Source organism: Mauremys reevesii, linkage group 25 (assembly GCF_016161935.1).
Source record: "Mauremys reevesii isolate NIE-2019 linkage group 25, ASM1616193v1, whole genome shotgun sequence".
Classification (NCBI taxonomy): domain Eukaryota; kingdom Metazoa; phylum Chordata; order Testudines; family Geoemydidae; genus Mauremys; species Mauremys reevesii.
In genome coordinates, this window is record NC_052647.1 from 16,761,646 (window position 1) to 16,777,919 (window position 16,274).

General features: G+C 68.5%; 1 protein-coding gene across 2 annotated transcripts in view; it reads left to right on the forward strand.

Annotated features, from left to right (window-relative positions):
* LRP1 (LDL receptor related protein 1) overlaps positions 1-16,274 on the forward strand; it is a 172,756-nt gene that overhangs the window by 117,433 nt on the left and 39,049 nt on the right. For both annotated transcript variants that reach the window (XM_039514552.1, XM_039514553.1), the window contains exons 24-41: positions 204-401; positions 1,482-1,686; positions 2,028-2,192; positions 2,463-2,707; positions 3,841-3,972; positions 5,851-6,078; positions 6,219-6,393; positions 6,928-7,022; positions 7,259-7,408; positions 8,461-8,601; positions 9,314-9,439; positions 10,886-11,017; positions 11,605-11,739; positions 11,853-11,982; positions 12,855-12,981; positions 13,416-13,567; positions 14,309-14,433; positions 14,825-15,196. In XM_039514552.1, the coding sequence (XP_039370486.1) occupies positions 204-401; positions 1,482-1,686; positions 2,028-2,192; positions 2,463-2,707; positions 3,841-3,972; positions 5,851-6,078; positions 6,219-6,393; positions 6,928-7,022; positions 7,259-7,408; positions 8,461-8,601; positions 9,314-9,439; positions 10,886-11,017; positions 11,605-11,739; positions 11,853-11,982; positions 12,855-12,981; positions 13,416-13,567; positions 14,309-14,433; positions 14,825-15,196 (3,033 nt within the window). The remainder of the gene's footprint in view (positions 1-203; positions 402-1,481; positions 1,687-2,027; positions 2,193-2,462; positions 2,708-3,840; positions 3,973-5,850; positions 6,079-6,218; positions 6,394-6,927; positions 7,023-7,258; positions 7,409-8,460; positions 8,602-9,313; positions 9,440-10,885; positions 11,018-11,604; positions 11,740-11,852; positions 11,983-12,854; positions 12,982-13,415; positions 13,568-14,308; positions 14,434-14,824; positions 15,197-16,274) is intronic.

Below are 16,274 nucleotides of genomic sequence, written 5' to 3' on the forward strand. Positions count from 1 at the left end.
TGTGCACTGCAGAGACGCCGGGGGAGACGGGCACCTGCTGTGCGCACTGCAGAGACGCCGGGGGGGGATCCCGCTGTGCGCACTGCAGAGACGCCGGGGGGGACGGGTGCCCGTTGCTCCTGTGTTATAACTGGGCACAGGGTGCGGCTCTGCCTGCAGCCTGGCTGGTCCCAGCCTCCCCTTGACGCCCCTTTGGCCCGCAGACCCCTTCAAGCCCTTCATCATCTTCTCCAACCGCCACGAGATCCGGCGCATCGACCTGCAGAAGGGCGACTACAGCGTCCTGGTGCCCGGCCTGCGCAACACCATCGCCCTCGACTTCCACCTCAACCAGAGCTCCCTCTACTGGACGGACGTGGTGGAGGACAAGATCTACCGGGGGAAGCTGCTGGAGAACGGGGGTGAGTGGTGGGAACAGACGCAGCCGCGCAAAACCCTGTGGCCACCTCACAGAGCCACGTGCTGTGGGGCACAGACGCATCTGGGGTAGGGCGGGGACACCCGGAATTCGAACTCTCCAGCTCCGGGTCCAAAGCGGCCACCTTGGCCCTGAATCTGGAGCCAGTATCCCACCGCTGCCACCATTCTGTCACCGTGTCCCCCCCTTCCAGCCGCCCACCAGATTGCTGTGAGGGGAACCCAACCCTCAGGGCCCTCGGGTGGCATGAGCCTCCGGGAGCCAAGAGAAGACAAAGTAGCGGGAGCTGGGAGCAGGAATCTTCACCTGCAGGGCAGGGAGCTGCTGTGAACAGAGAGGAAGTTGCAGAGGGAAATAGTCCCTTGGAGCTAGTCCTTACCCTCCCCCAGCCCCGGGGGGCCGTGCCGTGGCTAGAGCGTACAGCCCCAGATAATGATACCTTTCTGCCTTTAACTGCTGATCGTTATGTGGGAGTTAATTAGCATTCCCAGCAATTCTCTAATGGTAATTACAACCCCGCAGCTGAGCTTGCTGAAAGCTCATCCTAACCCGATTAGCGCCTTCGGGAGCCTCAAATTCCATGGGAGAGAAACCCGGGGCTCGGGGTGCAGGGCCCCAGGGACGGGGGGATCTCCAGTGACTCAGCTCATGGGGGCAGAAGGCCCCCAGCTCAGCTCCTTGCTTTGGCCTTAGGACGAGGGGCCGGGTTTTCCCCAGGGCTTGAGATACTCCCGATATTTTCTTCATCTCATCTGGTCACCCTACACGGGGTCCTTCAGGGCTGTGGGTCAGGACTGAGGGGCACTGCAGAGCTGGGGGGGAGCCCAGGGCCAGGATATCCGGGGCTGCGGGTGGGGACTGACGGGCACTGGCAGAGCTGCGGGTGGGGTGGCAGGGGCTGCGGGTAGGACGGGATTTGGCAGAAGAGGATTCACGTTGCTTTTGGCGGCTGTCGGTGGGGGGAGCTGAGCCCCCTCTGGGCTCCTGGCGGACAGCGGGGGGAGGGAGACGGGGGGCTAGGCCGTAGCCCTGACGGTGCCGCGCTCCCTGCCCTGTCCTGCAGCTCTCACCAGCTTCGAGGTGGTGATCCAGTACGGGCTGGCCACGCCCGAGGGCCTGGCCGTCGACTGGATCGCCGGCAACATCTACTGGGTGGAGAGCAACCTGGACCAGATCGAGGTGGCCAAGCTGGACGGCGCCATGCGCACCACGCTGCTGGCCGGGGACATCGAGCACCCGCGCGCCATCGCCCTGGACCCACGCTACGGGTGGGTGGGGGGACCGCGAGGGGGCAGGCGGGCCGCCCCTGGGCCCGGCCCTGGAGCTGGGCTGGGCCTTCCCCGCCCAGCAGGGGCCGGAGCCCCAGTCAGAGCCGGGCGCTAATGGGGGGACTCCTGGGGGTGGGGGGGCGTTGCCATGGCAATACGGAGATGACTCACCCGAAGGTGCTGGGGCCGTGGTTAGCGACTGCCCTGAGAACCAGGGGCTCACCCTGCCCCCCTCTGGCCCAGATACAGGGGTGATTGGCTCCCTCCCTGGAGCCATGCACCCCCTTCCCCTCTGCCCCCCTCCCCAGCGACAGGCCCTCTGACTCCTCCTCCCCCCCCAGCATCCTGTTCTGGACGGACTGGGACGCCAGCCTGCCCCGCATCGAGGCGGCTTCCATGAGCGGCCAGGGCCGGCGCACCATCCACAAGGAGACGGGCTCGGGGGGGTGGCCCAACGGCCTGACCGTCGACTACCTGGAGAAACGCATCCTCTGGATCGACGCCAGGTAACCCGGGGAGGGGGCGCGGGGGGGCCAGGAGGGGGATACCAGGGGAAGGGGGCCCGGGGAGGGGGATCCTGGGGGGAGAGGGCCCGGGGGGCCCAGGAAGGGGATCCTGGGGGGGCAGAGGCATCCCGGAGGGAGGGGGCATGGGGAGGAGGATCCCAGGGGAAGGGGACATGGGGCGCTGGGCTGTACCCCACAATCTGCCAGCCCCTCGCTCCGCCCAGCCCCGGCTCCAGCCTCACGCCGTGCCCTTGCCCCCTGACGGCGCAGGTCGGACGCCATCTACTCGGCGCTGTACGACGGCTCGGGGCACATGGAGGTGCTGCGGGGCCACGAGTACCTGTCCCACCCCTTCGCCGTCACCCTGTACGGCGGCGAGGTCTACTGGACCGACTGGCGCACCAACACCCTGGCCAAGGCCAACAAGTGGACGGGCCACAACGTCACCGTGGTGCAGAGAACCAACACGCAGCCCTTCGACCTGCAGGTCTATCACCCGTCCCGCCAGCCACTGGGTGAGACGCCAACGCCGTGGGGGGGGCGCGGCCGGGGAGACCCCCGGGGGTCACGTGCTTTGGGGGGGGGGGCGCAAAACTGTGTGTCGCTTGCATCCAGGGGAGCATTGCATGCTGGGAGCTGTAGTCCTGTAGCATGCATCCAGGGAGGTCTAGTCCTGTAGCAGGAATTTGCAGGAAGCATTGCATGCTGGGAGCTGTAGTTCCATGGCTTGCATCCAGGGGGACATTGCATGCTGGGAGCTGTAGTTCCATGGCTTGCATCCAGGGGGACATTGCATGCTGGGAGCTGTGGTCCCATGGCTTGTATCCAGGGGAAGCATTGCATAATGGGAGCTGTAGTCCTGTAGCATGAATCTGGGGGAAGCATTGTATGCTGGGAGCTGTGGTTCCATGGCTTCCATCCAGGGGAACAGCATTGAGCATTGCATGCTGGGAGCTGTAGTCTCATGTCTTGCATCTAGGGGGACGTTGCATGCTGGGAGCTGGGGTCCCGTGGCTTGCGTGCAGGGGGACGTTGCATGCTGGGATCTGTGGTCCCGTGGCTTGCATCCAGGGGGACGTTGCATGCTGGGAGCTGGGGTCCCGTGGCTTGCATCCAGGGGGACGTTGCATGCTGGGAGCTGGGGTCCCGTGGCTTGCATCCAGGGGGACGTTGCGTGCTGGGAGCTGGGGTCCCGTGGCTTGCATCCAGGGGGATGCAGCTGCATTCCAAATGGAGCTGCCCTTGGCCCCCCTTTGTGCGCTGTGGCCGGCAGAATCGTGTATCAAAGCCCCCCACGACACCCCGTCTCTTTTGCTGGGCCTGGTTCTCTGCTGCCCTGGCCCCATCATGCCGCCGGTGCAGAGAGCGCCCCCCGACGGGCACTGGCTGCCGCTGTGTTGACATGAGCGACCCTGGAGAATGGGGCCTGGTGGGTTTAGGGAGCCGGAGTCACTGGACTCTGCGTCGTGAGCCCCCGGCACCGACTCCAAAGGGGTCAGGAGAGGGAGCTGCCCCTCCAGGCTCTGCGCAGACGGGCTGGTATCCCAGCCGGCGTCAGCATCCCTGTCTCGCCCTGGGGGGGCAGGGAACAGGCCTGTCCTGGCAGGGGGTCATCACTGACCTCCCTCCGCTCTCCCCCTCGGCCCAGCTCCCAACCCCTGCGAGGCCAACGGCGGCAAAGGGCCCTGCTCCCACCTCTGCTTGATCAACTACAACCAGACCTCCTCCTGCGCCTGCCCCCACCTCATGAAGCTGGACAAGGATAACACCACATGCTACGGTAGGTGGGGGCCCCTTGGAGCGGACGGGAGAGCTTGACAACCCCCCCCTCCCGCCCCCATGGGGCCCTCTGCGACCCCGTATACAGAGCAGGAAACAGCCTTGCCTAAGGTCGCTCAGTAGGATCAGGGATAGAACCCAGGAGTCCTGGCTCCCAGCCCCCCTTCTCCAACCCACCACACCCCACTCCCCTCCCAGAGGTGGGGATAGAACCCAGGAGTCCTGGCTCCCAGCCCCCCTTCTCCAACCCACCACACCCCACTCCCCTCCCAGAGGTGGGGATAGAACCCAGGAGTCCTGGCTCCCAGCCCCCCTTCTCCAACCCACCACACCCCACTCCCCTCCCAGAGGTGGGGATAGAACCCAGGAGTCCTGGCTCCCAGCCCCCCTGCTCTAAGCCGTGGACCTCACTGTCTTGGCAGTTCCAGACAAGCTTTTGGTGAAGGGATGTGCCTCCAGGAATGGTGGGGGGAGGGAGGGAAGGAAATCCCTGGGGGGGGGGACAGCGGTGGGGGGAGCGGGGCAGGGAGGGGCCGGGGGAGTCGATGAGGTTGTGGGCAGGCAGGAGGAGCAGGTGGGGAGTGGTTGTGAGGGGAGTCAGGGTGGGGGGAGATTGGTGGTGGGGGAGCAGGACTGGGCGTGGGCCGCGGGTGGGGCAGGTGGGGTGGAGGAGCAGGGTGTAGGTGGTGCTGGGGGCCGGGCAGGGGGAGTGGGGTAGGGACAGTGGGGTGTAGGTGGGGCCAGGGGCGGGGCAGGAGGCGTGGGAGACAGGCAGCAGGGCGCTGGCTGGGCCCGGGGCGTGGCTGGGGGAGCAGAGCACAGGCTGGGCCAGGGGCAGGGCAGGGGGCGCGGCTCTCCGGTGGGCAGGGGCGGGTTGTGGGCAGGGCAGGGGCGGGTCTCCGGTGGGCAGGGGGCGGGTTGTGGGCAGGGCAGGGCAGGGGCGGGTCTCCAGTGGGCAGGGGCGGGTTGTGGGCAGGGCAGGGCAGGGGCGGGTTGTGGGCAGGGCAGGGCAGGGGCGGGTCTCCGGTGGGCAGGGGCGGGTTGTGGGCAGGGCAAGGGGCGGGTCTCCGGTGGGCAGGGGGCAGGTTGTGGGCAGGGCGGGGGCAGGTCTCCGGTGGGCAGGGGCGGGTTGTGGGCAGGGCAGGGCAGGGGCGGGTTGTGGGCGGGGCAGGGGCGGGTCTCCGGTGGGCAGGGCAGGGCAGGCGCGGGTCTCCGGTGGGCAGGGGCGGGTTGTGGGCAGGGCAGGGGCGGGTCTCCGGTGGGCAGGGGCGGGTTGTGGGCGGGGCAGGGGTGGGTCTCCGGTGGGCAGGGGCGGGTTGTGGGCAGGGCAGGGGGACGGGTCTCCGGTGGGCAGGGGCGGGTTGTGGGCAGGGCAGGGGCGCGGGTCTCCGGTGGGCAGGGGCGGGTTGTGGGCAGGGCAGGGGCGGGTCTCCGGTGGGCAGGGGCGGGTTGTGGGCAGGGCAGGGGCGGGTCTCCGGTGGGCAGGGGCGGGTTGTGGGCGGGTTGTGGGCAGGGGGCGTGGGTCTCCGATGGGCAGGGCAGGGCAGGGGGCGCGGGTCTCCGGTGGGCCGGGGGCGGGTTGTGGGCAGGGCCGGGGGCGCGGGGCTCCGGTGGGCAGGGGGGCGGGTTGTGGGCAGGGCAGGGGGCGGGTCTCCGGTGGGCAGGGGGGCGGGTTGTGGGCAGGGCAGGGGGGGCTGGTCTCCGGTGGGCAGGGGGGCGGGTTGTGGGCAGGGCAGGGCAGGGGGGGCGGGTCTCCGGTGGGCAGGGGGGCGGGTTGTGGGCAGGGCAGGGGGCGGGTTGTGGGCAGGGCAGGGGGGCGGGTCTCCGGTGGGCAGCCGCGGTCCCCCCGCCGCCCCTCACGCCGTCTCTCGCGCCCCAGAGCTGAAGAAGTTCCTGCTGTACGCGCGGCAGATGGAGATCCGGGGCGTGGACATCGACAACCCCTACTACAACTACATCATCTCCTTCACCGTGCCCGACATCGACAACGTCACGGCCGTGGACTACGACGCCCCGGAGCAGCGCATCTACTGGTCCGACGTCCGCACCCAGACCATCAAACGGGCCTTCATCAACGGCACCGGCGTGGAGACCGTCGTGTCCGCAGGTGGGCGGGGTCCCAGGCCGGGGCAGCCCCCATCGCTCCGAGCTGGAGGGCAGGGGGTGCCGCCCCCCCTTTCACCGGCCCCTCCCCTCCCCTCCCCCCTGCGCCCCCCTAACGACTCTCCCGTGCCCCTTGCCTTGCAGACCTGCCCAACGCTCACGGCCTCTCTGTGGATTGGGTTTCCAGAAACCTCTTCTGGACCAGCTACGACGCCAACCGCAAGCAGATCAACGTGGCCCGGCTGGACGGCTCCTTCAAGAACGCGGTGATCCAGGGGCTGGAAAAGCCCCACTGCCTGGTGGTTCACCCGCTCCAGGGGTGAGCCACTGGGGGGCAGGAACGCACCGTGGGAAGGGGGCGCAGGGGGGTCGTGTGTGTGGCTGGGTCCTGGCTTTCTGGGGTTGTGGGTCCCAGGGGGAGTAAATGGAGGGGACCCTCAGCTGTATCAGGAAGAGAACAGAAGGGCTGACCTGAGCCTCTCCGTGGGGACAAGAGCTGGGCTGGCAGGGGCTGTGGGTCGGGAGTGAGGGGCACCGGCAGAGCCAGGGGGAGCCTAGGGCTGGGCTGGCAGGGGCTGTGGGTCGGGAGTGAGGGGCACCGGCAGAGCCAGGGGGAGCCTAGGGCTGGGCTGGCAGGGGCTGTGGGTCGGGAGTGAGGGGCACCGGCAGAGCTGGGGGTGGGGAGCCCAGGGCTGGGCTGGCAGGGGGCTGTGGGTCGGGAGTGAGGGGCACCGGCAGAGCCAGGAGGAGCCCAGGGCTGGGCCAGCAGGGGCTGTGGGTCATGGCTGCACGTGGGGGGAGTTGATTTGAGCTCTGATCCCAACCACCCCCCATGTCTGTCTGTCTGGTGCAGGAAGCTCTACTGGACGGACGGGGACAACATCAGCATCGCCAACATGGACGGCAGCAACCGCAGCTTCCTCTTTACCAACCAGAGAGGGCCTGTCGGTACGGACCCCACCCCCCCGAACGGGGTCACCCCCTTCCCGCCTGGGGGGTGGCAGCTGGGGAGGGCTCAGGGCCAGGGTCACCCCGTCCCATTTCCTGCCAGCCCTTCCGGGGCCACTGAGCCTCGTACGGGCCCCTCGTGCCGGGACCGGCGGCCATGCTGTGCCGGGATCCCCCCGGTGCTGCCGCTCTCTGCCCACGGGGGGGCTAACGGCGAATCCCCCCCACCTCCCCAGGCCTGGCCATCGATTACCCGGAGAACAAGCTCTACTGGATCAGCTCCGGCGCCGGCACCATCAACCGGTGCAACCTGGACGGCAGCGGCCTGGAGGTCCTGGAAGCCATGAAGAGCCAGCTCAGCAAGGCCACCGCGCTGGCCATCATGGGTGAGAGCCGGGGGAGGGGGCCCCCAGCAGCCGGCCACGCGCTCCCTGTGCCCGGAGGGGGCGGGGGTGGAGCTGAGGAGGTGGAGAAGGGGGGGAACCGAGGGATATGGAGGGGATGGGGGCCGGGGGACATTTCCCCGTTGGGAAGCAGCCGGAGCCCCCCGGCCCCAGATGGTTGCAGGCTGCGGGTGGAGCCAGGGGGATATTGGGGTGGGGGCCGGGGGACATTTCCCCGTTGGGAAGCAGCCGGAGCCCCCCGGCCCCAGATGGTTGCAGGCAGGGGGTGGAGCGGGGGGGATATTGGGGTGGGGGCCGGGGGACATTTCCCCGTTGGGAAGCAGCCGGAGCCCCCCGGCCCCAGATGGTTGCAGGCTGGGGGTGGCGCCTGGGGTTTTTTGGGGTGGGGGCCGGGGGACATTTCCCCGTTGGGAAGCAGCCGGAGCCCCCCGGCCCCAGATGGTTGCAGGCGGGGGGGGGCGCCCGGGGGATTTGGGGGGGGGGGCCGGGGGACATTTCCCCGTTGGGAAGCAGCCGGAGCCCCCCGGCCCCAGATGGTTGCAGGCTGCGGGTGGAGCGTGGGGGATATTGGGGGGGGGGCCGGGGGACATTTCCCCGTTGGGAAGCAGCCCGAGCCCCCCACCCCCAGATGGTTGCAGGCTGCGGGTGGAGCCGGGGGGGATATTGTGGGGGTGGGGGCTGGGGGACATTTCCCCGTTGGGAAGCAGCCCGAGCCCCCCGGCCCCAGATGGTTGCAGGCAGGGGTGGAGCGGGGGATATTGGGGTGGGGGCCGGGGACATTTCCCGTTGGGAAGCAGCGGAGCCCCGCCCCAGATGGTTGCAGGCAGGGGTGGAGCGGGGGGGATATTGGGGTGGGGGCCGGGGGACATTTCCCCGTTGGGAAGCAGCCCGAGCCCCCCGCCCCCAGATGGTTGCAGGCTGCGGGTGGAGCCCGGCTGCCCGCTGGAGGCTGGCGCTGCTGCCGGGCCCCGGGGTGGGCTGCGGGCGGTGGGCAGCGGGCGCGGTGCTGAGTGCCCGGGCCCCTCCCCTGGCAGGCGACAAGCTGTGGTGGACGGACCAGGCCTCGGAGAAGATGGGCACCTGCAACAAGAAGGACGGGACGGGGGCCGTCGTCCTGCGCAACAGCACCACGCTGGTCATGCACATGAAGGTCTATGACGAGAGCGTCCAGCACGGTGAGAGAGCCGGGACGGGGGAGGAGCCGCCCCGGGAGGGGCAGGAGGGGAGGGAGCCGCCCCGGGAGGGGGCAGGAGGGGAGGAGCGGCCCGGGAGGCAGGGAGGGGGAGGCCGCCCCGGGAGGGGCAGGAGGGGAGGAGCCGCCCCCCCCGGGGAGGGGGCCGGGAGGGGGGAGGAGCCGCCCCCCGGGGAGGGAGGAGCGGCCCCCCAACCCCGGGGAGGGCTCTACGGGTGAAGATGTGACCCGACCACAGGAGCCGGCAGGCCCAGGCACCCGACCTGAGTTATTTGGAGAGCTCTGGCGATTTGGGTGCCTGGCTCAGGATTTCTTGCCGCGGGGGGTTGTGGGGGCGACGCTGCAGCCGGCTCCACTCTCTGGTTGGGGATTGATGTGTGGGGCCTGGCACTGCCAGGGGTCCCTGGGCCCCGCTGCTGGCTGGAAGCGCCCGGCACCCGCTGGGGCTGGGATCTGGGGGTTGCTGTGTCCATCCAGTGCCCCGGCTGAAAGCCCCGTCCCCCGTCGTGCCGATGCTGGTGCAGGCGGGTGCCGCTCTGGCTGGCAGGCGGGCGGGCGATGGCTCTGGCGTCCAGCTGGCTGCGTGTGGCCCAGCGAGCAGGTCCCAGGACGGGAGGGGGTGTCTGAAAGCACTTGTGGGTCAGATCAGGATCTGCCTTGGCCAGGCCCCTGACTCGCTCCCTTCTCTCGCCCAGGCACCAACCCCTGCAGCGTGAACAATGGCGACTGCTCGCAGCTCTGCCTGCCCACCTCGCCCACCACCCGCTCCTGCATGTGCACAGCCGGCTACAGCCTCAAGAGCGGGCAGCAGTCCTGCGAAGGTGAGTCCGCCTCCCCGTGCCCCCCACGCCCTGGCACAGGGCTGTCCTGCTGTGCGCCGCGCGGCTGCCCTCCGCTCGGGCGCGGGGCGTTGCCACCCGGCTTCCTCACGGGGCGGCCTGCGCGCAGGCGGTCGCCGGCCCAGTCTGATGGCCAGGGGGGCGGAGGAGAGATGGTGCCGTTTGCCCGGTGGCAGGGGCCTCCTTCCCTGTCCGGCTCCGTGGAGTGGGGCAGGACGCCCGCTCGAGGCCTGGCACGGGGGACCGGCGCGTCTCGCCGTCAGCAAAGGCTGGAGCAGCCCCCGGGGAGCAAGAGACGCCAGGAGGAGACGGAGGCGCCTGGGCTCATCCCTCCCTGGCCTCAGGGCCGCCGGTTTCCCTTCCCCAGGCCTCGCTCCCTGCTGGCTTCTCCCCTTGGTTCTCCCGGCAAATGGCAGCAAGGGACAGAGCCCCCCCCGCCAAGGCATCTCAGCCTTGGGAGCTCTGCCCAGGGGGTTCGGGCCCAGGTCCTGATCACTCCTTGCAGCAGCTCCCCACGGCCAGGGCTCTCCAGTGTCACTCCACGCCCCCCTTTGAGGGGACCGGCGCAGGACGGGCGAATTCAGCCTGCAGCCGCTGGGGACGCGCTCGGTTACACAAGAAGCAGCTGGGTGGTGCTGGCAGGGGGTGGCCGGGTGCTGGCAGGGGGTGGCCGGGTGCTGGTGATGGGGAGTGTCAGAGAGCACGGTGAGGAGGGGGATTTGATCGCAGCGACGGGGCCCAGCCCGGAGCCGGGGAGGAGATAGCTCGGCTTAGCCGGATCCCCAGCCCAAGGGCAGTGGGTCAGGCTCTGAGCTCAATCGCTTGCCTGTGGGGGCTGCTGAGAGCCCAGGGTCCGACCCCCTTCCCCGCGGGTACGGCTGTAATAATGGGGGCGATGGGGGGGTCCTTCCCACCTGCATGGAACTGCGCCCCCCCCCCGGAGCGGGTTCTCAGTGTAGACGTGCTCCATTGCAGCCGCTCGGGCCTGTCAGCTCAGCCCCACAAGCACCATCTGCACCGCTGGGGGGTGTCCTGGCAACGCAGCCCACTGTGCCCCACATCTCCTGCTCCCCCTCCTCCCGCCTGCGGAGCTGAACCCGTGACAGCTGCCTTCGCTCTCGCCCACGGCTCCCATGCGTCACTGTAACCAGCGCGCCGGGAGGTGGGCGTGGGGGGGGCACTGGGGGAGGCACGTGTGGTTATGCCTCATGCTGCATCTGACCCAGTACAACCCCCCCCGCCCCCGGTCCCGGCACAGACCAGCCTCGGTGCTGCTGGGACACGGGCTGGGCCGCCCAGGAGTCCCTTCTCCATGGCTCTGCTCAGCCCTCGGGAAGCCGCTGCCCTTTCCCCACAGCCCAGCGGCTCCCTGGCTCCCCCGCGCTGGCAGAGACCCCGCGGGGCCTGACTGTCCCCTTCCCTTCGCAGGCGTGGGCTCCTTCCTGCTGTACTCGGTGCACGAGGGGATCCGCGGCATCCCCCTGGATCCCAACGACAAGTCGGACGCCCTGGTGCCCGTGTCCGGGACCTCGCTGGCCGTGGGGATCGATTTCCACGCGGGTGAGAGCCGCCGTGCGCCGCTCTTCGGGCACCAGGGACACGGTCTCATAGACCAGGCTTCGGGCCCGACCGGAGCAGGACTAATGCCCTGCTGGAGACTGGAGGGGAGACAACGTCCCTCCCTGCTGCCAGGCAGTGCCGAGAGCCAGGACTCCTGGGTTCTGTGCCCGGCTCAGCTGCTGACCCAACCAGGGAGTCCCTTTGCCACTCTGTGCCTCAGTTTCCCCCGTGGCATGATGGGGATGGTGACGCCAGGGTGGGCAGGGCGGCTCCGGAAGGCTGGGAGGCGCTGGAGATGCGGAGCGGTGTCGCTGGGCGGCCCTCGCCCCCACCCTCTTCAGCTCTGGGACAGCGGCCGGTCGGCGTGAGGTTTAACGAGGCCTTAGCCAGAGCCCTGCACCCTACGGTGTCCGGAGCCTTGTCCCCAATCCCCGTAGCCCCTGAGCGCCCCCCGTATCTGCAGCCCTGCCCAGGATCCTATTTCTGGCATGTCGTCCCCCTTGCGTGAGCGCCCCCAGCTGGTGAGATTTGTGCAGAACGTGCCCCTCTCGCTGCCTGCCTGACCCCCCGCCCGCTCTGCCCCCTAGAGAACGACACCATCTACTGGGTGGATATGGGGCTCAGCACCATCAGCCGGGCCAAGCGCGACCAGACGTGGCGGGAGGACGTGGTCACCAACGGGATTGGGCGCGTGGAAGGCATCGCGGTCGACTGGATAGCAGGTGAGGCGCGTCCCTACGTCCCCTGGGCTCCGGCCCTGCGGGGAGGGGAGCCACGTGCCGGCACAGCCGGGAGCGGGGCCTGGCTCACAGGGCGTCACTGTCGCCCGCCCCAGGAAACATCTACTGGACGGACCAAGGCTTCGACGTCATCGAGGTGGCCAGGCTGAACGGGTCGTTCCGCTACGTCGTCATCTCGCAGGGGCTGGACAAGCCTCGGGCCATCACGGTGCACCCGGAGAAAGGGTGAGGCGCCCGCGGGGGGCCGGCTGCCCTGGACTGGACTAGGTGAAACCTCTCCAGGCCTCAGCCACCGGGGTCGGGCTGGGAGCCAGGACTCCCGGGTTCAGTTCTCAGCTCGGGGGCAGGAGTGGGGTTTAGTAAATTAGGAGTCAGGCTCCTGGGTTCTGTGCTTGGCTGCTGGGGGGTCCTTTAATTACAGGACTCCCCAGCATTGGCTCTAGTGTGGTCAGGACTCCTGGGTTCTCTCCCCAGTGCTGGGGGAGAAGTGGGGTCTAGTGAATTAAAGCAGGGGGGCTGGTTTCTGTGCCCAGGTCTGGGAGGGGACGGGGGTCTGGTGGGTTAGACCGGGGTGGGGGTGACTAGGAGCCAGGACTCCTGGGTTCTGTGCCCAGGTCTGGGAGGGGACGGGGGGCTGGTGGGTTAGACCGGGGTGGGGGTGACTAGGAGCCAGGACTCCTGGGTTCTCTCCCCAGCTCTGGCCCTGACTTCATGCAGAACCTTGCCCCACCCTGAGGATCAGGCCCAAAGCGGCTGCTGCTTCTGTGATACTCTCTGGGCCTTGTTTTCTGAGGTGCTGAGCACCCGTAGCTCCCCCCGACTGGCAGCACCTCGGACAGTCCAGCCTGAGGCATCTCAGACTGGGCTCCCAAAACCACCGGCTGCTTTCAGAGACCTGCCCTGTCAGGCGTGGGGTGAGCCCCTGGACTGCCAGACACCCCGGCCCACCCCTCGGCTGCAGCAAGCCGCTTCTCCTCCAGGCACCCGGGACCCCAGAGGTTGTGAGAGCGCCAGGGGTCAGGGGAGGGGGGCGATCCAAGGGCGGGGGGCATGTGCACAGCGGGGTCACTGGCGAGCCGTGCCCGGTGCCCCCACAGGTACCTGTTCTGGACGGAGTGGGGCCAGTACCCCCGCATCGAACGCTCCCGCCTGGATGGGACAGAACGGATGGTCCTGGTCAACGTGAGCATCAGCTGGCCCAACGGGATCTCGGTCGACTACCAGGTACGGCGGCCGCCGTGCGTTGCGGCGCTGGTAACGGATGCAGGCGGGTGTACGGGAGCAGCTGTCGGGCCAGGTGGATCTGAGCTACAATGGCCCATCCCAGGAGGGGCAGGACACCCAGTTATCAGTGCGTCGGGACCACCCAAAATGCAGCCGTCACCCTGCAGTGGGAGGGCCTGGAGGGCTGCGGAGCTCTGAGTGCGAAGCCAGACGCAGCTGGGGCACTGCTGAGCGGCTCGTTTCCTGGGCCCATGTCTGGTCTGTCTGTGGGGCGGGGACCTGGGCCCCCGGGGTGACGATAAGACGTAAATAACGTTGGCTCGGGCTCTGCCCTTCCACGCGCTGAGCCCCCAGGGCGACGTGCAGGCTCCCCCCCCGTCCCCCTCCGCCCCGCTGAGCCGTGGCCCACCCGGGCGGGTTGCCTCCCCCTGCAGGACGGGAAGCTGTACTGGTGCGACGCTCGCATGGACAAGATCGAACGCATCGACCTGGAGACGGGCGAGAACCGGCAGGTCGTCCTGGCCAGCAACAACATGGACATGTTCTCGGTGTCGGTCTTCGAGGGTTACATCTACTGGAGCGACCGGTACGGCCCCTGGGGGGCGGGATCTGGAGGTGTTATGCAAATGAGGCAATGCACCTGCTTTACATTTGCATCTCATTTGCATAAAAGGCTGTAATTCCCGGCATGCTCGCGATCACGCCTGTGGTCCCCTGGGGGTCCTCCAGCACTCTGAACCATAGAGACTGCTGTCCAGAGTATGCCCCTGACCCACCCGCAGCCATGGAGCCACGGCGCTGGGCAGGGCTATGGCTGGAGTGGCTGCCTGCCCGGTGCCGCTCTACCCACGCCAGTGCTGGAGCTCTGTGGCCGCGGGGCATGGTGGTGCGGAGTCCTGGAGGACTCACCTGAGAGAGTGGGGGGGTGAGGTGTGTGTGTAACCCCGGAAGTGGGGGTGTAACCCTGAGGGGGTGTGAGCGTGGCTGTAGGGCGTGGGTGCAGGGGGAGTGTGGGGTGAGCGTGGGTGCAGGGGGTGGGGGGGTAGGGGGAGTGGGGGTGTAACCCTGAGGGGGGGTGAGCGTGGCTGTAGGGCGTGGGTGCAGGGGGTATGTGTAATCCCGGGGGGGGCGTGGGGGGAGTGGGGGTGTAACCCTGAGGGGTGTGAGCGTGGCTGTAGGGCGTGGGGGTGCAGGGGGTATGTGTAATCCCGGGGGGGTGCATGAGAGCCAGGATGGCGGTGGGGGCCCAGGGCGTGTGCACGCTGGCGGATGGTGGCCGGTCCCGCCCTGCGACCCCTCCAGCTCACTGACCTCGCTCCCCTTCCAGGACCCACGCCAACGGCTCCATCAAAAGGGGCAGCAAGGAGAACGCCACCGAGTCGGTGTCCCTGCGGACGGGGATCGGGGTGCAGCTGAAGGACATCAAAGTGTTCAACCAAGCCAGGCAAAGGGGTGCGTCCCCGCGGGGGCTGCTGTGTCCAGCCTGCCCCGTGCTGGGGCCGAGCAGCCTGGTGTCTCCACTGGGCTGGTTTCACGTCGCTGCCGCCCTGACTTTGGAGCGTCGACTGAGGCCCAGAGCGTGTTCCGAGGGCTCCCGCTCGCTTTCCACCCCACAGCAGCCTGCCCCCACGGCCCTTCCCTTCGGCTTGAATCGGGTTTTCCCCCTCCCTTCTCTGGGACCGTGGGGGAGACGTTAAAACACGTGACCCGGGAGTGCCCGTACGGTCCTTGAAATGTGGGGCCTGGGGTCCCCCCAGACCTTAGGGCCCACACGCCCCCTCCAGTCTGCCACCCAAGCCCCCCACCCCTTCTGTGCGGGGTTTGATCCATATTCTCCCCGCAGGCACCAACGTCTGTGCCCAGAACAACGGCAGCTGCCAGCAGCTGTGCCTGTTCCGTGGCAACGGGCAGCGGACGTGCGCCTGTGCCCACGGCATGCTCGCCGAGGACGGGGTGAGCTGCCGGGACTACGACGGCTACCTGCTCTACTCCGAGCGCACCATCCTCAAGAGCATCCACCTGTCGGACGAGAGCAACCTCAACGCGCCCGTCAAGCCCTTCGAGGACGCCGAGCACATGAAGAACGTCATCGCCCTGGCCTTCGACTACCGCGCCGGCGCCGCCGGCAGCAACCGCATCTTCTACAGCGACATCCACTTCGGCAACATCCAGCAGATCAGCGACGACGGCACCGGGCGCAAGACCATCGTGGAGAGTGAGTCCCCTGGGCCCTCCCTCGCCGCCGCCTCCGTCTCTCCCCTTCCTCCCCTTCCTCCATCTCTCTCCTCTTCTTCCTCCTCATCCCCTTCCTCCGTCTCTCCCCTCCTCCTCCATCCTCATCCTCTCTCTCTCCCCTGCTCCCCCCTCCTCATCCTCGTCCTTATCTCCGGGTAAGGATTCCAGGGGGAAGCTTGGTGTGGGGGAAGGGCAGTTGTTCAGGGATTGGCTGGGAATTTTCTGCCCAGGGCTCTGGAACCCCCATGGGGCCATGTCCCGAGTGCCGGCCCCAGGGGTTGGTTCTAGAGCGGGGTGGCTGCATCATGGGCCTCTGGAACGTGGGGGCGCAGGGGGAGGAGACAGGCTCTAGAACGTGGGAGGTGCTGGCGAAGGATGCGGGTGGCCTGGGGGGGGCGCTCCAGAACGAGGGGGCCCCATGTCCCGGGGCCGTAGAGCGTGGGGGAGGGGTGCATCCCGGTTTCCACCGTGCGGGGATCAGGGAGAGCCGTTGGGGGCGGCTGCCGCGTGCCTGTCCTTCCGGTGGGCGTGGCCAGGGACAGACCCCGTCCTCCGTCGCTTTGCCATCCTGCAGCCTCCAGGGGATCCGGCCCGAGGGCGGCGCCGCGCCGCTGTGGCGGAGCCCGTCTTGCCGGCTCCGGCTTCCCTTGCTGTTGGATTCCCCAGCCTGGACTTTTTATCCTTAGAATAGTTTCTGTCCCCAGGCAGATCTGCCGCCTTCCCTGCCACCTGAGGCACCTTTGTCTTTCCCGAGAGACCTAGCGAGGCTGGAGGCTGGCGTGCCAGCCCGATGGCTCATGCTCCAGCCCTGCTCTGGGCGTAGCTACAGCCGCCCCCTTGGCCCTGAGAGCAGCTGCTGCCAGCTTGGGCAGGAAAGCCTGGGGCAGAGCCTCCGCTGGCGTCGCTCCATTGACCATTTACACCCGTTGTGGATCTGCCTCCTTTTGTGAGCGTGTGGGAGTGTCTCGTCCACCCATGTGTGTGCGTGAGCGACTCTCCGTCTGTGTGTGTCCGTGCGTGTGTGCATCCGTGTCTGTGTGTGTCCGTGCGTGTGTGCA